The 26,340-nt window shown below is 40.8% G+C and overlaps 3 protein-coding genes and 1 non-coding gene across 4 annotated transcripts; 3 read left to right on the plus strand and 1 right to left on the minus strand.

Annotated features, from left to right (window-relative positions):
• The first annotated feature begins 12,007 nt into the window (after positions 1-12,007).
• On the plus strand, positions 12,008-14,494 carry LOC139297556 (syntaxin-11-like). The gene is made up of 2 exons (XM_070920281.1): positions 12,008-12,126; positions 12,902-14,494. The coding sequence occupies exon 2, from the start codon at positions 12,904-12,906 to the stop codon at positions 13,771-13,773; it is 870 nt and encodes a 289-aa protein (XP_070776382.1). The 5' UTR covers positions 12,008-12,126; positions 12,902-12,903; the 3' UTR covers positions 13,774-14,494.
• A 1,843-nt stretch (positions 14,495-16,337) lies between these two features.
• stx11a (syntaxin 11a) lies at positions 16,338-17,526 on the plus strand. The gene has a single exon (XM_070920449.1). The coding sequence runs from the start codon at positions 16,339-16,341 to the stop codon at positions 17,218-17,220; it is 882 nt and encodes a 293-aa protein (XP_070776550.1). The 5' UTR covers position 16,338; the 3' UTR covers positions 17,221-17,526.
• Positions 17,527-18,424: 898 nt separating this feature from the next.
• trnal-uaa (transfer RNA leucine (anticodon UAA)) lies at positions 18,425-18,507 on the plus strand. The gene has a single exon. It is a non-coding gene; the product is annotated as a tRNA-Leu (tRNA).
• Positions 18,508-22,070: 3,563 nt separating this feature from the next.
• fbxo30a (F-box protein 30a) lies at positions 22,071-25,465 on the minus strand. Its single transcript, XM_070920960.1, has 3 exons — positions 25,425-25,465; positions 22,412-24,483; positions 22,071-22,274 (listed from the first exon to the last, which is right to left on the minus strand). Exons 2-3 carry the CDS (start codon positions 24,419-24,421, stop codon positions 22,071-22,073), a joined length of 2,214 nt encoding a protein of 737 aa, XP_070777061.1. The 5' UTR covers positions 24,422-24,483; positions 25,425-25,465.
• Between the last annotated feature and the right edge of the window lie 875 nt (positions 25,466-26,340).

Genomic DNA, 26,340 nt, shown 5'->3' on the forward strand with positions numbered 1-26,340 from the left:
CTTGAACATGTTCAGTTTTGACAGCATTCACGGGTAGTTCTTTGTTTTCTGGCTCAACACTGACTTCAGTGAGATGCTCTGCTGTCTGCTTTGGTTCATCTGTGACTGTTTCTGCTGGTGGAAAGTTGTCTGATTTTACTTCCTCTTCTGGTGATTGAACACTACCCTCTACTGCTTCTGGTACCTGAACATGATCAGTTTTGGCAACATCTGTTTCTAGTCCATCTTCCTTTTCTGAAACAACACTGACTCCAGTTAGAGACACTGTTTCCTCTTTGGGTTCATATGTAACTGTTTCGGCTGCTGGTATGTCCTCTGATGTTACTTCCTTTTCAAACGATTGAACACTACGCTCCTCTGAATCTAATGTAGCAGCGTGAGCAGCTGCTAATTCTTGCAACTCCTCCGCCTCTACTGGTGGTTGATCTTTATTCTCACCTTGAATTTGATCAGTATCATTGTGCGTGATCTGACCTTCCTTTTTTGTCAGAGTTTGTACTTCGTGATCAATTGCTCCATCCTTAGTTTCAACTGCTACTGTAGCAGCTGAATCTGCTTCTTGAGAGTCAATTTTTGCGGGCTCTGTTTCATAATGTACCTCAACCAGAGAACCTTTATCTGGGACAATTTCTTCACCTTCAGCTAATACACCTGTAGACACAGCTACATTTACCTCCGATAGGCATTCCACGAGATGATGGCTCTTGTCAATACCTTCTAATTCGTTTTCACCTTCTTCTGGATGTGTAACCTCATGTACTTCATCTACACCAATTTCAGCAGTATCAAACTCCTCAGTAGGAACTTCAGATACAATCTCTGTAGAAACAGAGTCATTGACTTCAGATATGCTCTCTGTTTGGGCTGTAGCTGCATGTTCGTTCATTGCATCCAGTTCTTCAACATTTAGACCCGTGTTAATGGCACTTGCATCTAATCTTCTGTGTATTTCCAGAATTGTTGGCTCTTCTTTTACAAATGTTTTGAGTATTTGATGCGAGACGGAACCAACTATTCTTTCAGAGCTTAGCTCATCTGAACAAACTGGAACTGCCTCTGGGCTTATGGAGATGGTTTCAATAACCTGATGCAGGAGCACATCTGTCTCCATGACTTCATATTCTGCTGGGACTGGTGTTGTGTTGCCGGATGTTTTTGATGACTCTGAAGATAACTGGGAAACTGCAGAGATCATCTCAGTTTCATCTGCCAAGGTAATGTCCGAGGCAGGCTCTGGCGCAGTAATGGCCTCAGATGTGATCTCTATCAGGTCGTCTGCTATAGTGTCATCTCTAGCTGCCTCCTCAGTCACTGAAGCTGGTGTGGCCATGGTCTCTGTAATTATGCCCTCCTCTGTAATGTCACTGAGTTGTTGATGATCACTGATTGATTCTGTAAGATCATCAGGTTCTTCATTTGTAGCAACGGTTGTAGATACCTGTTTTTCTAGAGCATCTTCATTGTCTTGGACTTTCTTTGCTTCGGTTTGTGGACAAGGTAGGTCACAAGGTAGGACTGGTTCAGCCATCTGATCAAGGAGGTCTTGCTGGAGTTCATGGTCTGCTTCCTCGGGTAAATTACTTTCCACATCTGCCTCTATATGTATGTGAACCTCTGTCTCAACTGTATCAAACTCAGACAATGGAACCACAGCTGGTGTGTCAGAGTCTTCATCACCTGAAGCTACATCCTTATCAGCCTCATCTGAAGATACTTGGTCTTGCTTTTCGGCAGACTTTCTCTTTTTCCGTCCTGGTAGGAGTTTCTTTATTGAAAAGGAAGACTCATCTTGAGTAACTTCACTATCAGATTGTACATTGTCTTTGCTTTCATCCTCATCCTTGGCTTTCCTTTTCGGGGTGACAAGTCTTTTCAATGATTTCCATGTTGACCCTCCATCATCCTCTGAAAGACTTCCTGCTTGTTTGGAGGAAGAAGCTAAAATGCCATTCTCATTTTCATTAGAACTTTCTTGGAACGATTCTGCACCATGTTTAGATCCACCGTCTTGCTTGTTATCATTATCAATTTGAGGTGTTTCGTCCTCAGAGTCTGACGTTTTTCGGCTTCTTCTCCTTCCAGATCCACACAGAACGGCTTCCCATGAAACAGATGAGTCTTTTCTTTTTTTGCCTTCTTCTGTGCTGTGATCTGATATTTGCTCTCCTTCACTTGGTTTTGGTTCTTCTACTGAACCTGGGATTTGTGTCTCTTCATTGCTCAAAGAGGATCTCTTCATGCGCTTTTTAGGAGTCACAAGTTTTTTGAAAGAAGCCCATGCACCATCTTCCTCTCCTGCTGCCTCTGCAGAGGGTTGTGCAGGACCTTCTTCTTTCTGATTCTCAGCTGGCTCAGTAGATGACAGGAGTTGCTCTGAAACATGCTCTCCAGAGTCAGACAGCTTTGCATCACTTGATTTCCTGCTTCTTTGCTTTTTTGAGAGTTTCTTTAAACTGGACCCTGACAGAAGCCTTTTCAGAGGGCTTGCTTGAACTTTGTCCTTCTCTTGAGAACTCAGAATTTCAGGCTCAGCGACGGTAATGGTTGATGGATCTGTGGTAGGTGATTTCCCTTCATCCGTTGTCTGAGCTGATGCTGCAGACAGGATCTCCTCTTTAAGCTCATTTTCTTTGTGTTCTGTCTCAACTGCAGCTGTCTCAACACCTTGACTAATCTCCTCTTTATTGTGTAGTTGGTCTTGTGCAGTTGGTTCTGTCGTCTCTACGACTTCCTTTTCCCCCATGTCTACAAGTTCTTTCTCAGTTGTCTTATCTTCTGCAGGTTTCTTTTTCTTCCTTAGTCCAGAAAAGATTCCAGTTGTAAAAAATCTTTTAATTGAAGATACAGCCACCTCTTCTTCAGGAATAGATGGAGATGTGGAATGTGGCTCTTCTTCAGGTGTGGCATCCTGGTGTGCATCTTCTCCTACAAGTGAAATTGTTGCTGCATCTGCATTGTCAGATTCAGCTTCCTCTTTGGTTTCTGTTGTTTTCTCCTCTGCATTTTCTAGAATGTCCTCAGACGTAATGTCTGTCAGAGTAGGACATGTTGTTGAGTCATTATCATAAGTCTCCTGCGCTATGTTCGCGTCAGTATTCTGTTCGGCATTTTCACTTTTGGTTTCCTTTGTGGTATCCTCGATGTCTTCTGGTCTGTTTGGTTCGTCCTTGTTGCTCTCATCAGGCACATCTGTTGGTATTTCACCTGAGCCCCTCTTTACAGTCAATTTCAAACCAATGTTACTGAAAAATGTCCTAAAACTGTCATTGATGTCATTCTGCTTTGCATCCATTTCAGTCATTTCCAAGGGTGTATCTTCAATAGGATCAGCTTCAGTAGGTGATTCCTTTTCATTAATTTCAACATTTTCTAATGGTGTTTCATCTTCTTTAAGTGGCTTTTCTGTTTCTGAAACCTCTTTGTCTGATGACAGGATAGCTAAACCAGGAAATAAATGAAATATTAAACTCTTGGATTGCAAGAACTGTAAAAGACTGATGACAGAGATGAAACTCTATCAGCTGAAATCCAACAAGTCATGAGTCTGTTGAAATTACAGTATGCTGACATTGTCTGTCAATAAGCAGTAATACGCAAATTATAAATACCCACCCTCTGCAGTGATCTCATCCTCACAGTGACCATTAACGTCTGCTATAGAGCTGTCTGCCTTTCCATTGATCTCAGAGATCTGCCCATTGTTTTTGAAAGGCTGAAACAAAGCACAAAACATAGAATGTACCTTTGCTCATGTGGCAAAGATTAGATAGTATTGGAGCTCCAATCATAGACAATATAACCATTTTCCATCTTGTAGCAGTAAATTTTAAACATTTCCTAGTTAGTAATGGTAATTTCACAAGTACTTTTCAATTATTACAAATGTATTGCTACAACCATTTACTCATATTCTCATCCCCTGTACCATGAAAGCAAACAAAGAATTTCAATCTTGATTAACAGAAGCTCCAAAGTCCTATTTTGTATACAAACAATCCAGTCACTGTTGGTTGTTGCTTTCAGTTAAACGACCTTAATTGTCCCAACCTCAAATCCGTGAGCCAGATTAGTTGGGGAAAGTCTGAACAGGGGAAAGGGAACAAGAAACACATGTCTGTCCTTCAACTAGTGTGGAGTAACAAAGTAAATAAACGACTACACAAATAGCTGTTAGGATCGTAAGGGGCCTGCTAATACCTTTCAAGACATCGTTGGATTCATTTCCAGCCATGGTTTTTTTCTCGTTTTGCCACTTCATGGTACACATAGGGCAGTGATGCATACTCTTTGTATGTAATATTTTTGAGGAATCAGGTATAGGCCTCGATATTGGTCATCTGCATGTTCCCAAGAACCAACCTTTTGCTCCTCTAAATGTAGAGATAGGAATAACATACACTCTAAATTGAAACATGACTGTAACTTGGTGAGAAAGTGTCATTGGGGAAAATATTACTTGAAAACTTAAGACATTAGACTTTGTTCAAAATGAAAGGATTTCTTGCAATAGTGGCGTAGTTAGCCCCTTAATCCATCCAAATCATGTAATCACCCAAAACACAAAGGTCAAAGGTGCCATTAAATCAACACGATATCATGATTATCGATCATAAGACATTAAGAGCTATTTTCATTCTCAGTACAGTGCTGTCTGACTTCTTGCTCTGCATGATCATGTACACAAATAATCGATGTTTCCTTCTGCTGAGTGCAGCAAAGGGGAAATTCCATCTCTCCCCTGGGCTTTACTTAGGTTCCTCGAAGAATGAAAGGTCATTATTCCTCCATGCTGTTTCCTTTCTCATCTACATCAATGAAACAGTGAAAACAGGGTCTTCAGAAGGGCACTAACAGCTCCTATTGACTATGTTTTTAAGCTTAAACTATCAAAGCAAAAGTCAGTAACCAGGGAGGCTTTTGCAATTCATAACAAGGAAGAAATTGGTAGTAATGCCTTAATTGTGCGCCTGAATAAATTGAGCTTGGTGTGCTCAATGCCATTCATTGAAATAAGTCAAGGACTTTGTTTTTATCTTTGGCTTACTGGATGTGTTGGCATGCAGCACCTGCACTGTCGTGACAACAGCAACAAAATCCAGCCTCAGCATTTTTATTGCACACAACAACCACTGACTGGTTTTGGAAACGTAAGAGGCTTTATATCAAATAATGTAAATCCTTAACGCCTGGATGAGGAGGAGAAAACATTATAAATAAGTTTCTCTGTGAACGTGATAGGAGTTATCTGCAATATGTCAACAGTCTGGATCTGTGGGAAATAAGATACCTTGTCTTCAATATTCTGCTCAGTCTGAGCATCATCCACCTTTCCGCTCTTCTCCTCAGCAGCTGCATCCTTCTTGCCCTCCCGTTGCGCAGACTGAGCGTCTCCCATTATCGGAACTGCAGCGCGTCACTATCCGGAATCCGGAGCCGCACAAGTGATGGAAATACCCCGAGAGTGCACAGACAAAAGCAAACCGGTAGCTCCGTGAGAGGGCGAGAGACACGGTCAGCTCTCAAATGCTGCAGCCCGGAGGTTGAAAAAGTATTTTTCATAGCCAAACGCCTCCCTGCAGGATCACATGAAGCCTATGAGCCGAGCCTGGTCCGGCCCGGCCCGGCACGCCTCTCGCTGCATCAAAAAAAAAAAAAAAGCCTGCAGAGGAAACACAGCCTGTCCTGAGGTGACTGAAGTCCGAGCAACAAGCGTGGACCTGCACCGCTGTACACGTTCAGTTACAGCGCTGTGAAACACTAAGTAGGTTTAAAAAGGTATTTTCATGGGAAACAGAATGCAGCTGCATCAGATGACTTCTTGTGAGGTTGATGCAAACAGACTTAAAGGCTGGATTGCAAAACCCCTCTCTTGCTGTGTGGTAGTTTGCACAAGTGGATTTTATTCTTTTTGACCATTTGTTTTAAGAAGAGACTTCATTTAATTAATTCATTTTCCATAAAAAATTGGAGAAATGTCTAAGCAGTTGTGCTACACTGGCTGCACTAAGACAATTACATCCATAACTTTCAGTTTATGTGATTAAAAGTTAAAAACAACCCTGCATTATGAAGAAACATGACATTCTCCTTTTTTTGCACGTCAGTATCTAAACCCTCAGGTCATTGTATAGCTTGAACTTGATCTTGTTAGGGGGAAGTTGGAGCTGCACATTTAGTCTGACAAATGAGCGAGCAAATTTCATTATGAGGTCTGCCACGTCAGATCATGACCGTGAAAACTGGATGCTGATGATGTTTCCGGATCATGGTCCGTCAGTCTCACGGGAATAACCTTTGGATTAATGTGTTTATGTAACTGCTGCTGGGACATCAGTTGTCCAGTTTGTTTGGACGGTGCTGTAGCACTGATGTACATCTTTATCACACATAACAGAAGAAGAAGAGTGTGATTTTCAGTGGTTGATTTTGAAACAACACACGAGCACATGGAGGTGAGCAAATACAGTGCAAAATACAATTAATCAAGTTTTTACTACAGAGAACTAGAGAACTTATTAACTCTTAAAACTACAGGCTTGATGGGTGAAACCCTTAATTAATGTCTCATTAACATTTATAATTGCAGACTTGATGGCTTATTAGAAGGATAAGCACCTGCCAATATTTGTTTATTAATGATCTATAAAACAGTCTTAAACAATTTATTAACCATTAATATAACCATTAATTACAACTTATGGGCTCTTTATAAAGGGTGCTTTATAAGAAAGTGGTATAGACATTTCTCTATATAAAATGTGGGAACTATTTTTAAGTAAAGTGCTGTTATATAAAAGTCAAAAGTATATACACTGTAATATTCAAACCCTTTGAAAAGTACCATGATGTATTAATCTGTGGACTGCAATATCTTATTTGTGGTTATTGTAGGACACATGTGTTGTGACTAGTTGGCAAAGGTAGTTGATTTGATTTCAAGCACCAGAAAGCAAGCTTGATGCATCAGGAGGTATCATGTGTACGATACTCCTGCTGTAAGTCATACTGAAGTGACTGATGTTTTAATCTTAAGGGACTTACAGTATACAAGGTATATTTTCTGATTAGTCTATGAAACTATGTAATTGCTGTAAAATTATATCATAACAATATGAAATGTCAATTATCAGTCAACAAGTTGTCTTGAAAATGGAAATCAACTGACTGGTCAAATGTAACTCAAATTTAATCATTTGTAATTTGGAGATTAAACTGAGACATGTGGGCAGAATATCATGAGCAGGTCAGGGCAACACATAAAGCAGTCTCACAGGTTGCTGTCTAAACTCAGAGACTTTTTAACTTGACAAAGCAAAGCTGCTGGAAAAGCTTGACCTTTAAATAAAAGTGGGCTTCAGACAATAGAGGGATACACTATTCATATCTCTATTTATTAATCTACCGTTTATTTGCTCATCAAGTGTTCTGTCCAAAGACTTTGGAGGAACACAGCGCGGTTGTTCAGTGGTTCTTAAAACTACAGTGATTCCAGTGTTTTATACACATACTTTCATGAATGTTAATTAATATTTATTACTAAATTAATTATGGAAATGTAAACCATATTATAGGCACTCCTTTTGATGAAAATGTATTGAAAGCGAGCTGTTTCCTCCTGTTTCAAGTCTTTATGCTAAGCTAAGCTAACTGCTGGCGTACCGTTATATTTACCAGATCCATCGTCTAACTCTCAGAAAGAAGACAAGAGTATTTGTCAAAACGTATAACTATTCCTTTCTGTTCTGGGCCACCATATGATGATGATGATGATGGTGATTCGCATCATTTTTTAACTCATTGTCATGTTTTTACACTCTTTATTTATGCAGGTTTTTCTTTCAGTTTGTCACCTGCCTGCATGTCCTTATGTGTACTGTGTCCAAAGTTAATTTACATCATTTTGTTGGAGAGCAAATAAGTCTATTTAAACTCTTTAATTCTGTTCCTGTTGTAATTTCCAGTTCATTAATATTGTCCATTTTACTGCCTAGAGGGGGAAAAAACAATGTTAGTGGGGCAAAGCTATACCAGCCTGAGTGTGCCAACCTCACTACAGCCAGTGGTGGAACGTAACTAAGTACGTATACTCAAGTACTGTACTTAAGTACACATTTGAGGTACTTACTTGAGTATCTCTTTAGTTCGCTTCTAGCATTTGCTGCTTTTCCTTTTAATTATTTTAATAATTTAAATGTATTTTATAATACTTTTGAGGTTTGGACCATCGTTTAAACAAAACAAACATGGTGAAGATGTCACTTTGGTCTCTGGGTAACCGTGACGACATTTCTCACTATTTTTTTTTCGAATTTTCACAAACCAAACTATTAATCAAGAACATAATGAAAATTATAATTAGTTTTAAAATAGTTAAAAATGAGCTCCACCTCAACAAACTAGAGCAGTGAAATCCTGCTTTTACATTAATGCATCACTAATAATAATCTAATGACATAGTATATAATAGTATAACTATGTTTTTTTTCATTGAGTACTTTTACTTTTAACACTTTAAGTACATTTTCCTGATTATACTATACAAACATACATACTTTTACTAAAGTAACATTTTCCAGGACAGAGTATTTTGACAGTGCGATATTAGTACTTTTACTTAAGTAAAGGATCTAAATACTTCCTCCACCACTGACCACAGCCAGTCCAGTAGTACTATACTGTACTGCAGTATACCAGCAGTGACTTCCTTATTTACCTCACAGGTTTACCTAAAACAAGACTGATGTGTCACCTAAGTTGAACAAAGTGAGACCTTGGGAAATCTTAGAGCAGAGAAACATCACTGAACCCATGACAGACATTCATGTTAATTTGATTAGATGTTTGTAGACACTGGTGCTGTTATGTGAACCTCAGTCTGAAGCCAATAAGATGAATTAATTAGAGTCACAACTTTGGATAACTGGAAACAGCTGATGTTTTCTCCACCGATTACAGCAACCTAACTCCTGAGGCCTGTTTGTGCATGTCCTGTTTTTTTGTACCTGGTAGTTTCAAACATAAGAGCAGCGGCTGAAATTCAAATCTGACTGATGAGTCCTTTTTTTATGCTTCACCAAAATGTCTTGCTTTGCACTTAAAGTTGGAATAGAAAACACAGAGAGGTCAGCAGACTTTTGATACTGTAGTTTTTGGTTCTTGTCTGTTTTTGCAGTTGTACACAATGTGTTTGAGAACAAAATCAAAACATTTCAATAACTGTACATGTACCACAGACTTTACATCATAATATTGGCATGTTTGTAATTTGTTCCAGCAAAAAGCATTACAAATTTGATTAAACGTGCTGTGTTACTGTGATAATCATGTTAAAATCAGAGATGAAACATTTAATTACTTTAATTCTTAAAGTAACACCAGTGAGATAAATAAGTTGGTATATATATTTCTTTTTGTATACTTTAAAATCAGCTTTACCTAGAAAGGTAAGTAATGTTTTAGGACAGTCTGAAATAGGGAAGCAGCAGGAATTTTGGTGACACGCACTGTAGAATATACAGGCTTCTTTTAAAGTATTCAGAAGTAAAAGTAGTAATACCACAGTGTAAAAATACTCTGTTATAATTAAAAGTCCTGCATTTAGTAAAATTATATTACTATTAGCATCAAAATACATTTTAAAGTACCAAACGTAAAAGTCCTCATTATGCAGAATAGAGAATATCAGAAAAATTCATATTAATGGATTATAATTAGTGATGAGTGATTAGCTGGTAAAGGTGGAGCTAATTTCAGCTACTTTTTATACTGCTGGGTGGTTTAATCTAACAATATATAATTTATTAGTGTATTTATAATTTTGTATTAATCAGAATCTGGCAAATACTTGAAGCACAAAATAGACCTTTGTCCTGAAGTTCAGCAGATTTACAATCCTTAATTCAGAAAACATTCTCGGCACATTCACAATGAGTTGTTTCCCGGTGTTTCTGTGCCTCAGTGTAGCAGATCAGAACCTCTGATAAGCAGTGACAAGTGTGCACAAGGCTGAGTTAAGAGTTCGCCTCGTCACATGCTCACTTCCTGACTGGTGAACAGGCAATTCTACATCTGAAACTCATGCAACACAGTTTATTGATAGTAAACATGCTGCTCAAATCAGAACCATTTGACTGAAAAGACATAACTACATTTAAACTGGAACTTTCAACAAAAAAAAGGAGTCCTTTAAAGGAAAACCTAGCAAAGTTTTTTAAATACTTAGAAATAGAAAGTGTCAAAATGAATGAAAACTAGTTTGATGTAAACGTAATTCACTTTCTGGGATTTGTCCTGGCTTATAATATTAGTTTCAGGGCATCATTGTCAAAAAAGTTAGTTAGAAAAACGTAAAGTAATGATGTAAGTACCAACTCCACATATAGTTTGTAAGCTTATAGCCTTTGATTGTCTCCTATGTATTGTGCATGTATCTGATGATCTGGGTGACGAGCTTGAAGTTGAAGTGAACTGAACGTAAATGGTCTCCAGAGTTTTCTTTTTGCTTTGATTCATTACACTAACACCAGTGAATAATGTGCAAACACAACCAAATCATTATTTTTTAATTACCAGGTCCTCCTGATTCCTGAATAACCTTGTTAGTTAGGCTTCGTTAAGGTAAACTGATGCTAATAGAATAACGTTGTTGGGACGATCATCTACCTTCGGAAAGTTCGTGAACTGCATGTTACAGAAAGTACTGTTGTACCACTGACATCTGCTGGACAAAACAAGTATTCCACCAACGTACACAGACCTCAGTTTTAAAGAACATGTTTCAGATGTGCAGAACTATAACAACATCCTCTGATTTTGTGATTAGTCCAGGGAAGATGCTCCTGAAGATGGTCACAGAAAAGAAAACGTTCATCAGGAACGTTTAGGCAGAGAAAGTCAGCCATTTTGGTTAAAACCCATTCACAGTGAACAGCAGCCTGTTGTTTATGTAAACAGCCACGGTGAGGAGTGGTTGCCATCTGGTGGTAGATGTTTTAACTAGCTAGCTTGATTTTAAGATAATTACAGTACTTTATAGTTCAGTACTTTAACTTGGTTCAGTGTTATGGAGTGAGAAATAAAGGACAAATATATATCTGTAAAAGTAGTAACCAGGAAAACTGTAAGAACATGCCAAGTCCTGAACAGGTGATTCACACAAGAAGGGGAATAAATGAAACAGACAAAGTGTCAGTTACACACTGGAGGAGCGTGCAACACCTCAGCTTCACTAAAAAAAAAAAACCCTGTTGAGGAAAGAAGCCAGTGTGACTCAAACTCATGGAGGAGAATGGAAATTACCAATCACACACAAACCACTGCTGGCTGTGGAAATGAGTATGAGTATTGCACAGCTTCCTACGCATCAACTGAACTGTCAGTTTTCCTGGTTTAAATATACTTCAGCTTCTTTTTCAGGCAGCATGACTGATAATCGCCTGACAGTCGGTGGTTTCACTGCATGCAGGGTGAGAACGAGCCTTTCAAACGGAAAGGAAAGCTTATTGATTGCTGTAAAAGTGGCGAAGCAGACTGACTTCTGCAAGACTTTTTTTTATATCACATATATTTCTTATCACATATGAACACTTCAGTCCCACCCCTTTGGAAGATAACATATCTGAAATACTTCCTCTTTATTTTTCACATGCTTCTGGTGTCCACTGTCTGTCTGGTGACTTCTGTCCATGATAGTATCTTATCTGCTTTTGTTTTTCTCTTTCGAGGCCTTAGTTTAACATTAGACAAGACTTCATCACCTTATGTGTTGTGACATGAAAAACAGATTGGAAATCTACCATTAAAGGAAAACATACTTGAGTAACAGCCGCCCCGAGAATATAGAAAAATGCGATCAGTGGTCATCTTCATGATGAGTCCTCGAGAGACTTGGCTGCACCTTACTGTACCTCATTCCATGCCTCCATGTGACACAACAGGAATGCAGAAGGTTTTGCTTCTAAAAACATTTCCCCCTTAAACAGGTGATGACGGTAAACATGCAACAAAAAGAAAATCATTTTTACAGTCGTCACGCTGCCTATTGGACTGAACTACCGTTTCTATGATCAGCTTGTGCTACAGAGGGAGAAGAGACTGCAAACCTACGAATAACTAACTGCCGATCAAGTAAGCTATATTGATTATCTCATTGTAAGTTTACATATTCTGTGTTTATGACGTACATGAATCTACTGTGAAAATCAACAAACCAGACTTCCTTGTGCCGCTGGTTCATGACTGCTTTTTGTCAGACTCTTCAGGATTATTGACTCTGTGTCCTCTGCTGTTTTTGTTGAATTCCACTTAAAAAAACTTCATTAAAACCAGATTACATGCATGCTGACATACTTTTAAACTATTCTGTTCTGCTTGAAAACTTGTTTGGTAAGTCCTGAAGGAGAGATTAAATGTCAGGCAGATGCATTTATCTAAGATTACATGCTCACACCTGCGGCACATATCGATTACAAATGTTTTACATTTTCCTGCTTTTCATAAGATTGTTATGTGCTTGACTGAGCTCAGGCCTGTTTTAAGTCTTCGGTCATGCTCAGGAAACATTTAACACAAGAACAAGTACAAGCTTGTTTGTTGAAAGATGAGAACGTGTTACTCACGAGTCCCCAGACTATATGAGGGTGTAATACCAAATGGCTGGATAATACTGTATGTACGTGTTGTGTTTACTGCTTGTTTCCTCTTCCCATGAGTGGATCAGTTAAAGCAGGTTTAATCATCTTGTGACCCCCCTCAAATTAACTCATGACCCCCTGTTGGAGTCCTAACTCCCAGTCTGGGAATCACTGCTCTATTTTACGAACATAATGGACAGATTGTCGCACACAGGTGAATAAATCTAAATCTTTTCTCTTGTCATCTTTGGTGTCATTTCTTCTTTCAGACATGAGAGACAGACTGAAGCACCTCCATCAGGTGCAGACTGACTCTGAGGGGTTCAGCACGGTGGAGCTGGACAGTTTCTCAGAGCGTGAGGAAGCAGCAGCAGCGGCATCATCGCATCCTGAACAGGACCTGGATGGCGTCCTGCAGGAGGCCCAACAGATTCGTGTGGAAATCCAGCAGATCCAGAATGACATCAGCGAGCTGAAAGATGTGAACTTCCAGGCTTTAAACAAGACTTCATGCCCTATGGCGACAAAGAGGGACTCAAATGCAATCGGGGCGGATATTAAGCGCAGAGGGGAAGCTGTGCTGCAGCGGCTGCACATGATGGGAGCTCTCAGAAGGGAACTCGAGGCCGAGCGTGGCAGCTCTGACCCCACCGCACGCATTGCTCAAACACAGTACCAGTGTCTCAGCAACGCTCTGCGGGAGGTGATGTTCAGCTACAACGACACGGAGATGAGCCACCGGGAGGCTTGTAAACGGCAGATCCAGAGGCAGATGGAGGTGGTGGGCAGGGAGGTCAGCAAGGAGGAGCTGGAGGAGATGATGGAGATCGGGGAGTTGAACGTGTTCAGCGTCCAGGTGGAGGGCAAAACGGCTCGCTCAGCTTTCCTGCAGATCGAGAGCCGACACAAGGAGCTGCTGGAGCTGGAGAAGAGGATCGAGGGGATCCAGGAGCTGTTCCTGGATGTGGCTGTGCTCACAGAGGAGCAGGGAGCAGGCGTTGACAGCATCCAGAAAAATGTCCAAAACACCGACGTGATCATTCAGGATGCCATGGTCCAGCTGGATGAAGCCATTAAATCAGATAAAAACAACCCCTTCAAGAAGCTGTTTTGTGGCTGCTTTCCATGTTATAACAATTAGGCCTGATGAGGGACAGTGGTTTTGGATCCGGTCCACTGGCCCATGTGTACAGCATGGCCACGTCAGCACTAATATAAATGAACAATCCTTTAAAACATTGTTTTCAATCAACAGTCTCTTCAAAAAAACATTTTTGATATAGACAAAACAATCTCATTACAAAGTCCATTTAGTAGTAGTTCTGGAGCTTTCGATCATTGTATAAAACTGTGAGACTAACTGAACTGCACTGATTCCAGGGTCAAAAATGAACTTTGAATCTTTAAGCCAACATGCTCGAAAAGTCTTTAAAGTGCTAAAACAAAATGTGAAATTTGAACATCTACAATTCCAACTGAGGCTCAATCTGCTGATGAAGGTCATGTGATGTATGATCAAAAGCCAGTGGTGGAAAGTACATTCACTTAAATACTGCTGATTTGAGGTACTTAGACTTTACTTGAGTATTTACATTCATGCCACTGTATACAATTCAGATGGAAATTTACTTTTTATTGCAGTACAGTTATTAAAGTTACTAGTTACTTTGCAGTTTAAGATTTTACATACAAAACATATGAAAAATGTATAAATATGATGCACTGTTATATATGAAACTACCCAACAGTATATATATAAGACAGTATATAAAAATAACAAAAGAAAATGTAAAATACTGCTTACACGTTTATGCATCAGTAATAATAATCCAGTAATACAACATATGATAATAAAACACTCACATGGTCTTTTTTCAGCATTTTGAGTTTATTACTTTTGATACTTTACATACTTGTAAACTGTGACTTTTACTTGTACTGGAGTATTTTCACAGTCTGGTATTACTACTTTTACTTTAGTAAAGGGTCTGAATACTTTCTACAGCTACTAAATGGACCTTGTGGTGAGACTATTTAGTCAACCTCTGTCTTCAACATCAAGATTAAACTTGGAATTGTTGTTTTTTTATGTTAAGATAAGCGTAATGTTTGTTTTACACTGATTTCGTGGAAGACTAATGCTGAACGCGTTTTTATAACTGTAACAGTTAAACTGACAATAAACTGCTCGACCCCTAACACAATAAATTAAAAAAATGACGCGCTTTTGTGCGCAGATGCCAAACGCTCCCAGTCACCTGCGCGCTTTGACGCTCAGTAACCGACCATGAGATGAGTGTGATGGGTCGCCTCCTTCCTGGACTCACACCAGAGAAGCGGTGAAGTGTCTGTGGGGGGAAGAAGGCGTGATCTTCCGCGTTAGTGCCTGCTGCGGGCTGAACCAGTGAGTCAGTGTGATGAAGTGTATGAGACTGCGAGAGCTTCTTAAGACCGAGTTGACTCCTGCAGGCCTACATGTTGAAATTTGGTGATTTAACGGAGAGAAAAAGAGGAAATGAGCCTTTCCGTGGTCGCGTCTTCTGCTTTAGTCAGTTTGATAGTGTAGGACCGCCGGAGGAGAGCACAGGGAGGTATGTGTGCTCTGTGTTGTATCATGTGTTTGGATTACAATAATAGATTCAGTTATTTACAGTCATAAGTTATAGTTGTTCTTTTTAATCATGATTTTCACTTGTCGTTGCCGATGATGCTTTAAGGTCTGTGAATGTGACTTATTCTCTTCTGTAAAACATGTTTTAACATTACTTTCATCACATTAAAGCTGAGTAACAGTTTCTCTCGATGGGAAATAACTGAGTCTTATGTCGACAACCTGTGATTAATTACTATCTGCGATGAAAACGTCACAGCTGAGGAAGTAACCTATCAGTTTCCTTTTTAGGGGTTTAAACAGATACTGATCTGTCCTCAGAACGTACATCTAAACTACTAATGAATCTATAGTCTAAGTTTGGTGAGAAGAAATAGTTTGCTGAAGTCCTAAACGTGCTTTTTAGAATAATTTTATTAATTGGATTTTCCTGGTTGTGTACAAAAAAATAGCTCAATATAGTGCAATATTACTGTGTATGTAAAAATGTAATGTAATTCCTGCAGGTAAGAGGCACTAAGGGCACAAATATGATTAAAAGGTGTCCAAATGTTCCTAAAATTATCAGATTTTTACTTAATGAAACGTGGCACCTTTCAACCATGTAGCATGGGGAGGGGTTTGTCCCATAAACAGGATGGAAGAAGTATTCAGAGCATTAACTTAAGTAGAAAACTACAACACTCTAAAAATACTCCATTACGTTACATTAAGTTAAGCTCCTGCATTTAAAATGTAAGTAAAAGTGGACTATTTCTTAGTAACTTCCTGGAGTCTCCACTGGTTGCCTGGCAACTGAGAAATAGACCGGCACTTAACAACCCTGTAAAATAACGATTTGTTGTTACACTTTGTTTTTTGCACAGATTAAACAAACAAAATATTACGTGTTAATTTGTGAGCTTTAGAGGTGGTGGCTAGCTGTTTCCCCCTGTTTCCAGTCTTTGTGCTAAGCTAAGCTAATCGGCTACATGAGAGTGGCATCAACCTTCTCATCTAACTCTCCATCAGAAAGTGAATAAATGTGTTTCCAGAAATGTCCAACTATTCCTTTGAAGAGGTCAGTAAAGGCTCCTGACTCCTCTTGCAGGTGAGATGAGGGACCGACTGAGTGAGCTGCAGACCTCCAAGCCAGCAGAGGAGGAGCTCGGCCCTGAGGAGAACCACGGACACACCACCGATGATGAGGAGCATCTGGAGCAACAAGCCATCGTGTTTGAGGGAGAGGATGTGATGGACAGGCTCTACAAAGACACCCAGGCGATGAGAAAGGAGATGCTGCTGCTCAGGCTGGAAGTGAAGCGTCTTGGGAAGCAGAACACCAGGTTCCTCACGTCTGTCAGGAGGATCAGCAGCATCAAACGGGACTCCAACGCTCTCGGACGGGACATCAAGGCCAGAGGGGAGGCCATTTACGCTCGTCTGGAGAAACTGGGGAGGCTGAGCAAAGAGATGGAGGAGGAGCACGGGTCGACATCAGCTGTGGCTCGCATGGTGCGTTCACAGTATGTCTCTCTGACCAGCGCCTTCCACGACGCCATGTCTGAGTTCAACGAGGCTGAGATGGTCCAGAGGGAGAACTGCAAGACCCGCATCCAGAGGCAAGCGGAGATCATGGGCAAAGAGGTGAGCAGGGAGCAGATTGACGAGATGATCGAGACGGGCAAGTGGAACGTCTTCTCGGATAACCTCCTCCTGGAGGGGAGGACTGCCAGATCAGCTCTCAACGAGATCGAGAACCGGCACAAGGAGCTGCTGGAGCTGGAGGGCCGCATCAGGGACATTCATGAGCTTTTCTCCCAGATGGCCCTGCTGGTGGAGGAGCAGGGCTGCATGCTGGACAACATAGAAGCAAATGTATATGCCACTCAGGACTATGTTGCCAAGGCCACAGTTCAGATCAAGAGGGCTGTGGTATACAAGAAAAACAATCCGTGCAAGAAACTCTTTTGTTGTTGCTTCCCTTGCTGCAATTGAATCAGCATCAGTGTTTGTTTCATTTTTAATCGAGATTAGATTCAAATCAGCTTCCTATGCAAAGATGCCTGTAATATTTAGTTTTAGTTTGTGTATTTATTAGCTCAAATATGTCATTGACTTCATTTTTAAGCAGTTGTAGCCCACGCTGGTATCACTTTCTTCACTGGGCTGGTCTGAGAAAACATTTCAAACCACACGTCCATATGCAAATGTAATACAGTGAGATATGGGTGTTGCATTTCCTGATTGCTACTGAAAACAGCTTTGTATGATTACTGTAAATACATCTTAGCTATAATTTAATGCGTAAGCCTCAGCCTTGTCCTTCAACTTTCAGCTTTACACTTGATGTGATATTTAAGTGGTGTAAACACATGGCTTTTTAATAGTTATAGACTTATTTTCACAGCCTGGTTGTAGCTATTCTGGAAATTGGAACTTTTAAGTAGGTCCATCTATTACTAGCCTACAGCCATGGCTTAACAAGTCTTAAGAAACACACTGAACGCAACACAGCGTCTGATTTGGGGGGATTGTGCAACCTCCGTGTATTGTGTGGTGTATAGTTATCACCAGGGCTTTGTGTTTCTCAAGACTTGTTGCTTCTCTTTGTGTTGCCTCCACTTTTCAGAGATGAAACAGCGTCATCTTCAGTCCCATGTTTTCCTGTAGCTTCACTGACACTCAACCCAATGCAATCACATTTGCATCACGGGGCAGGTTTTTTTTCTCAGATTGCTCCGTACAAAAGGGCACTCAAATCAGTGTGTGTGCTTGGGTGTGCGCTCAGGCGGTGTGACAACAATAGATAATGGGAAACAAACCAGGTCAGAGTACTTTCTGTTTGCACAGCGGGCCTATCTCAGTGTAATAATAGTAAAATTAAAAAGACCTTTATTCCGCCGTGTGGCAGTCCATCACCCACTGGGGGATTCCCAGTTATCACCTGTTAAACTGAAGCTGGGAGACCATCATCACACCAGTGGGTGTTTGCAGAATAACTCTCCTCTGCTGTGCGTGTTGAAATGTGTGTTCAGGGCTGTAATGATCGCACTTCCTCAGCAGCTCTGTGTGGGTTGTGGTGGGCATTTACCGTCAGCGTGACTCTGCACTGTGGCGTCATCAGCTTACTCAGGTACACTTACCTGTTGTCGTTCTGTTAAGCGTCTTTACCTGGAGCGCCGTCTGACGTCTCATATGGACCAGGATGGCCGAGTGGTTAAGGCGTTGGACTTAAGATCCAATGGACATATGTCCTCGTGGGTTCGAACCCCACTCCTGGTATAAACCGGAAATTTTAATCTGAATACGCTCGCGAGAAAAGTTAAAACAAGTTTAGGACCAGACTGCCGACGAGGAATTTCGGAAACATCGCGTTGTTGTCGTATACAGCGGAGTGTTTCTACTAAATGTGTTTATGCACCGATTTGACAGATATAACACAACTCTGTTTTATATATATTTGTCGCCCTTCACACAGAAACGATTTTCTAATTACAGCAATATGTTAATCGTTTAAGCTTATTTATGTATTAAGTAACACACCCCACAGACAATTAACAAAGCCATGCAGGTGAAGTGTAACTAGGTTATTACACTTTGTTTTGGGTAAATACAGGCAGCACACTTCACAACGTACGTCGGCGTCAAATCAAGATTTGAATGCAAAACCTGGTCCAAATATAATCGGAACGGTTGCCCAACCACAAGAAGCATAATCAAAAGACTTCGCTGGAAAAACTCACCCGTCCCTCCTGTGTTGATTGACAGGTCTTTTAACACAAGTGCCAACAACACAAGGAAACAGATAGTGTGGTTATTGTTTTCTATATTTCTATATTTTATATTAGAAACACATTCAATTGATATTTTTTAATGTGCCACCCGATTACACTTGAATGTAACTGCAGATAATGTTTGAAAAATGCTGATTTGGCCTTCATCCTATTAACCGTGCACCATACACATACATGAAAATGAGACCAAACTAATTCATCACAGTGGAGGGAACATTTCTGTCTGGACAGAATCCTTTTCATCTGATGAGGTTAAATTGTTTGTATCTGGCGCCATCTAGTTGTAATTTCACTTTTCTCTCATTGTGGTAAAGCAGTGGTTGACTCCATTATAAATACTTTGAGTATTCATAATTTTAAGGATTTAATCATTATTTCTGCCACATACACCTCGTCTTTTTGTCATGTTGCCCATTGGCCTGTTGAAGACCTAGTAGGCTTGAATCGTTGCCTTTTTTTCAGTCCAGTCTCTCCACTTTCTCCTTAAAAACAGGCTTGTTTGAAGACAAATATTTTCCTACAAATTTTACTTAACCAGCAAGATCTCTGTCAACACTTTGTCAGATATAAACGCAGCACTGTGAACCGCTGCAATGAAAGGACAAAAAGAAATCAAACATTTAAAAACAGAGAGCATCTTTATTAAAATGCTTCAAAGGTCAAACAAATGAAGCCGGCATAATGTGGTGAAAAATACACTTCAGCGGGAGTGAAAACAAAACTTAAAATGCTGATGAAAGTGTTGACACACTTGCCTGCAAAGACTGCATTTCTTAAAAAAAAAACAAGGTGTTGCAGATTAAATGCATTTGTCTTAATGTCGTGTGAACCTCAATAGAGCTGAAGACTGATTTAATGCTCAGGTCATCAAATCCACTCCATCAAACCGGTAGAATGAGGCCATGTGATCAAATCTGGCTGAAGTTCATTATGATACAAGTGTAAATGTAACAGTTAAATGTACTAAACCGATGCACTGTGCCTGAGATATAAACGGTATGAATGAGTCTGAGACTGGACTGACTGACACATTTCATCATCAAATCACATTACATCAAACTCACATGCAAAACACGAGGGAGTAAAAAAAATCCTGCTACTTGAGCAAAGACAACCCCTCAGCATTATGATTTAAATTTTACAGTACATGCCATCAATGTGCAAATCAGTAATTCAAATACAAATCTAGACGTTACAGAGGCAGATTCTTTTTTTCTTTCCAAATAAAAGTACCAGTACAAAAAAATAAGAAAGAAACCAAACATGGATTGGGACTTATTAGAGTAAAAAGACAGCTTAGTTCTGACATCGCTTGGGCTTTACATCAACCTTCAAAAATATAAAAAACAAAAACACACAAACATTTTTTTCTTACCAGTAATCGGTTACTTTTCTGTGACATTTTCAATCTGCATTCCATATTTTGAAGCTATTTTCTCACACAAGGGAGCAAAATATGTCATGTGTAGTTACACCTTACTTCTGAATCCAAACTAAAAATATATTTAAAAAACAAATTTGATCACTCCAAAAAAAAACATTCAAACAGCATTTTTGCCGCCTATTTCAGTTATAAACACAACGTCGGTGGATGAGAAACATGTCATTTGTTAGTCCAGCACTGCAACACACACACACACACACACACACTGTTATGTGCTTATAATACTGAGTGGTACACCAGTCTGTTCTAAGCCCCCACAATAATCAAGCAGCTGACGAGTCGTTGTGTCGTTCTCTGCAATTATGTCGACTACACACAATCTACTGCGAGACAAAGCTTCATGCTACAACCCTGAGACGCCAACAATATTTGACCACAGTGGACATGTAGTGCCAAAAACATACAACCATGATAAATAATGAATATGAACATAATTAGTGACGCTCATTACTGGAGGGAAGAGTGTGCTCGATATATTTCTTAACACCTGGCCTGCAGGGTCTTATGAGGTCTGACACTGAGGGAAGGAAACCAAGCTTTCTGCCCACTAACCACAGTCACTGATGGATTCTTATAATCACCGAGTACATTCATCATTTTACTTGCTACATTTAGATTATTGTATAAAACAACCTACAAACTTGCTGGTTACTTGTAAAAATAGCTGGTAGAACAGACAAACCACAAGCCAACCACAGCTAAAAGATGTTTTGCCATTTGGCAGAATAGTGTTACTCCATCTCTCACCTGACTAACATGCCAGCCCATTAGTCTCAGTCGTGAGATAAGAACAAAGAAGATGGACCACCTTTGTTACTGCTATAACGTGCCAAACCACAAAACACACTACATTTAAACACCAAACAGGATAATGGTGACATGCGTACGCTGGTGAACAAAGATCAATACCCACAGTGATTACAGTATGACCATCCTGTTAAATGGCATACATTGTGCACAGCTACCACAGATGTTTGGTCAGTCTTAAAATGTAGAATTAAAGCCATGAAATTTAGGGGCTCTAAGCCGATGGTCACTCTAGGTATCAGGATAAGATATAAAACCATGCAAGATACCAGTAAACTGTTCCAGCTAGACGCAGTAGAGAAATCTCACTGAGATGTTCTGAACAACCTCGTGACTAGAAAATCAAGTGTATCATAAGTTAAGGCTCTTCTCTTACCTCCGTTGTAGCACAGTACTGACTTTTTGATATAAAAATAAAAAATTCTACATCAAAACATCTGATTATTTACACAGTGTCAGAGTAGACAAGGGTACAACTCCAGTACACTGAAGTATAAATCCATCAGAGTGGAGGATACAAGGCTAGCATTGCCTGTTTACAGTCCCGATCTGTGATCGCAGCACATCAGCCTCCACTGAAGTATAAATCAGCCCACTACTGGCTTTGTCTTATTTATGGGAGTGAAGATTATTTCCACTGTGAAGCAAAAAACAACAAGTTTCAACGTTCAACCAGGAGTTTTCTATCGTTTTGAGGCTGGAAGAGACTAATGTCTGTAAACACTGGAGGAAAATACACGTTATTTGAGTTCTAATGGTCTCAGAAAAGTCCATAAGATGACTTCATCTTTAAAAATCACTTATGCTACTGGTTTGAGAACTGAACGTAAACACCTTCCCTCTTTCGTGAGCTCTCTGGTGAAACACATGCACGGCAGAGGGATCGCCTCTTCCCGACGAGAAATCGTATTGAACTTGCACTTCTTGAGGTGGTCGGCCATGCTGGCGATGTTGGCAAACTTCCACTCATTCACTGTACCAAAAGCTGTGCTGAATCGCCACACCTGAATGACAAACAATAGAGAATCGATTCATTACCTCTCATGTTGGGACAGTAGACAGTTGTATGGTTCCACAAAGAACAAGAACAAGAGAGACTGGAAATCAAATGTGTTTTTTTAAGCAGCAAAAAATTACTAACCTTGTCTGTGATCTGCCATGAAGGAGACCCATCAGCACGCCGTTTCTTCTCCCACAGCAGGACGACCATGCCACGCATCTGGAGCAGACTAGCACACACATCCCTCATGGTGCGGGAAACTCTGGACAGTTGGCACAAGCTAAAGCTGTCCAGGAAGCTTGCTACATGTTGCAACACCTCGAATGGAAGACTGCTGAATTGATCGCACTGAGAGCCAAAGCGGCAGGTGTTTCTTTGGAGGTTGTCCCCAGTCTTTATGGGCAAACCAGGTTGAACTCCAAACGAGCCCAGGTGCCTGTCGTGGATGATTCTGAAGCCCTGTACAGATGGGCAGAATCGTCTTTGGGAGTAGGTGCAGCCATAGTAGGCCAAGGGGCAGCGCTGCTCCATCCAGCCATTTAGTCCAGCGTGAATATCCCCGTGAACATTTTTGAAATGAGACGAGAACTCATCCCGCCGGAACAGCTGCCCACACACAAACGTGAACATGGAGCGCTGCTTTGTTTGGTATCGAGCCACACATTCGAGCACCAAGTCCAGCCTGAGTGTGTGGAAGGGGCTTGGATTGGAAAGCTGTGGGCTGGCGTGGTCGCAGGCTGAGGCTGAAGCGATATCTCCCACCATGGTGTTGGTTGCAAGAATGGCTGAAGGGAAGGAGAATGTCTGAGTACCAAAGTCAATATGGTAGCCGTCGACAAACCTGCTGTCTGAGATTCCTCTGCCTCCTGGAGAGTCGCCGAGGCAAAAGAGCAAAGCTGCAGTGATGAGATCAATGCCGTGGAGGCCCATGGGGTCATCTGCTACTTCCAGGTCAGATGTGTCTACTGCCTTGTCCTCCATCTTTGCTCGAAACAAGTAAGGGTCTGACAGCAGAGCCCGACGTCCATTAAATGTAAACATACTTATTCCTCTAAGCACTTCTACACTCTGTAGTTTCCGCTCCAAACACCTGTACCTGAGTTCAGTAGGTAAGTGTTGTAGGAAGTTATTTCTCACGTGATCTGACAGCAGGAATGGCATCGGAGGTGAAAGTGGTGCTTGTTGAGGCACAGGAGGTTCCAGTGCTATGACAGGCACGTAATTCTGAGGCATCTCTGGCCAGACAAGGTTGGAATCATTTATTGGCTCCTCGATAATCTCCTCCTTGTCTTCAAAAAACAACTCTACAAAATCATTTTCTTCTGCCCAGCCAATACCATCTTGTCCATCTGTCCCCACTGCGCAATCCACTCCACCCACTGCTCCAAGCTCGCACTCTGAATCAGAGTCACTCTCTTGCATGTCTACATTCTTCCCACCCTCTGCGACATAAACATTATGACTATCACCATTTTCTCCATTGTGGAGTGCTCCGTTCTTGTCTGTCTTTTCCCCATTTAAATTTCCAACAATTGCACCAATATCCTTGGAATTACTGAGGATGTCCAAGGCCGCTGCTAAACTTCTGCTTGTCTCCACTGAGGCTCTATACAACTCATTGTAGGGCTCATCTTCCATTTCCACTGTTACATTACCTAACACAGTCTCCGACAGACTTGATGCTGTAGCCATTTTGTCACTTTCATCACCTTCCTTATCTCCATTCTTTGACACGGTGGTTGTGACCTTCAGGGACTCTAACAACATCCTCTGATCCTGCAGGGCCAAGGCCATGTCTAGCTGCTCCACCTCATCAAAGTCTTTACTCAAGTTTTCATAGGACTTGCGATCAGAGTAGCTCACAGGCCAGCGATTCCACTCCATAGTACAACATACTATACTTGCTGGGCACGTCTCAAGGTGTTGTGCCATCTTGATCCTTGCAATAGTGAACGGGCAGCCAAATCCGCTGTTAAGGCATGGCAGCCGTTCGTATGGACACAGTAGACGGTGTTCCTCTAGTTTGCATGAGTGAAAAACTGCCCCACAGACGAGAGGACAGCCGATGAGGTCGCAGCAAACACCAGCCTCTGGTCTGACCATGCATCTTCTGTTGATACATTTAAGGCAGTGGGAGTGCAGGTTCTCCATTTTTACTATATTGCTCCTTGCCAAACTGGTTGTGGCAGGGAAAAGGGGTGAAGCGTTCAACCCTGAAACAAAGTCAGCAAAAACCTACTTATTAATACATGCCATGGTAACAACATTTTTTAAGTGAGCACATGGAGCAGTCAGCTGGAACAGAGCATGCTGGTGTTACATTATCCCACGGACATGAATGCAACCCTTCGACATAACACACACACACACACACACACACACGAGGTCCCGTGCCTTCAAACTACTCTGTAACTCAGTCTCACACATGTTCTCTCCCTGTACATGTTTACTAAATCTTTAGGCTGTTCAGTAAGCTTTCACAACACTCGTCTTAGGTTTCATGGTGACACCAGTTCTTCCAGGACTTCAAGGCAAATCTCACCCCTCAGCTTTAGGCTGTGAGAACTGCCCTTCATTCATGGAGATTGGTGACAAGAAGAATTTCAACATTTTATTTAAAGTGTTTGCCAACAAGCCTCAAAAGACCCACGAGGTAAATACCTCTGAATCATTAGCCTCGGGCTTATTTGGTAGTGCTACTTGTGTGAAGGGATTTGTGGGATAATGAATGCTGGCTAAAAGGACAGCAAACCATAATTTAAATGACCCACAACAATGCTGCCAAGTCCAAACCACAAAGCCACACAGGAGAGCTATTGTTCAAATCTTTGCAGCCAGCAACAGCTAGCTAAATTACGCAAGCATAGCTGGCAGGTTAGCAAACAGCTAAAAACACAAACAACACAATAACAGCCGGTTCTAACAGTTATTACCAGTTATAATCTTAGCACTAATAATATCGCCATAGTCTGTTTAACTATAATAAGTTGGTTTCATGATAACTGCGCAGCGAAAAAGGGTGAATTGATAAGTCACAAAACTTTGTAAAGTTAAACAAAAGAACATCAACAACACGGCCAACCAGTTAGCATTAGCGGCTACACTTCGTTAGCCTACTAAGTTAGCTAGCTGGTAGCTTCTAGAAACTGCTTACCCGAGTTACGAGGTTCTCCAGGTATATTTTATCAATATTTCTTTACTTATTTCAGTTCCGTCGACATCAGCAACGTAGAAACTTCAGCGACATGAGCATCTCATTGTATTAAATGTGTCTAAATCTTCTTATGATATGAACTGGCTGTGGCTGGTTCCTCGGCTGTGAGTCCTTCGCTGCTCTGTGTCGGTCGGCGTTTGTGTTGATCCTGGAGTGGAGCGCCGCAGTACACGTCATCACGTAAGCGGCCCAGTCGTATTTAGGTTTATGGACGTAGACCTATGAGAGAGCACGGAAATAGACAGAGTGGGGAATACCCCGAGGACAGTTTCACATGTATTCACTCATGCAATATCTGTGCTGTGGTTTTTGGATTTTAATGGGTACAGACTCTTGCCAGACAATTCAAATTACCTTACAAATATATAAAGGACAAAAAAAGTGGTGGATGAAATACTAATGCTGTTGATAATCTATATTTTCCTTAATATCAATCCCATTAAAAGTCCAAAACTAACAATGAATTGATCTTACTAACGTCCCTATGTAGCCAAAGCCTGATATAGTATTTTCATTTGTGTCTCTGTTATTGTCCAAAAAGAATTAAAACACACAAATGAGCCGCATTGTTGAACTGGGTGACATATTCCTTCATTACCGTGAACATGGCCAGTGTAGCTTATTGTGTGTCAGTGTAATGCAGTAATGTGTATTAATCCATGGCTGAAATAGTTCCTAACAAATTCACTATTTACTCCTGTTTGAGCAACAATTGCTAAAAACTACAGTGCCCAGCTGTTACATTTTTTTTTTTTTATGAATTAAACCATATATTTGTAGCCAGTTTTTAGTTAGGGAAGTTGGTTAACATTGAGTGACAGACTATCACACTGTTGTTTTTGGTCTTTCAATGGGA

Source organism: Enoplosus armatus, chromosome 15, assembly GCF_043641665.1.
Source record: "Enoplosus armatus isolate fEnoArm2 chromosome 15, fEnoArm2.hap1, whole genome shotgun sequence".
In the NCBI taxonomy this organism is placed as follows: Eukaryota; Metazoa; Chordata; class Actinopteri; order Centrarchiformes; family Enoplosidae; genus Enoplosus; species Enoplosus armatus.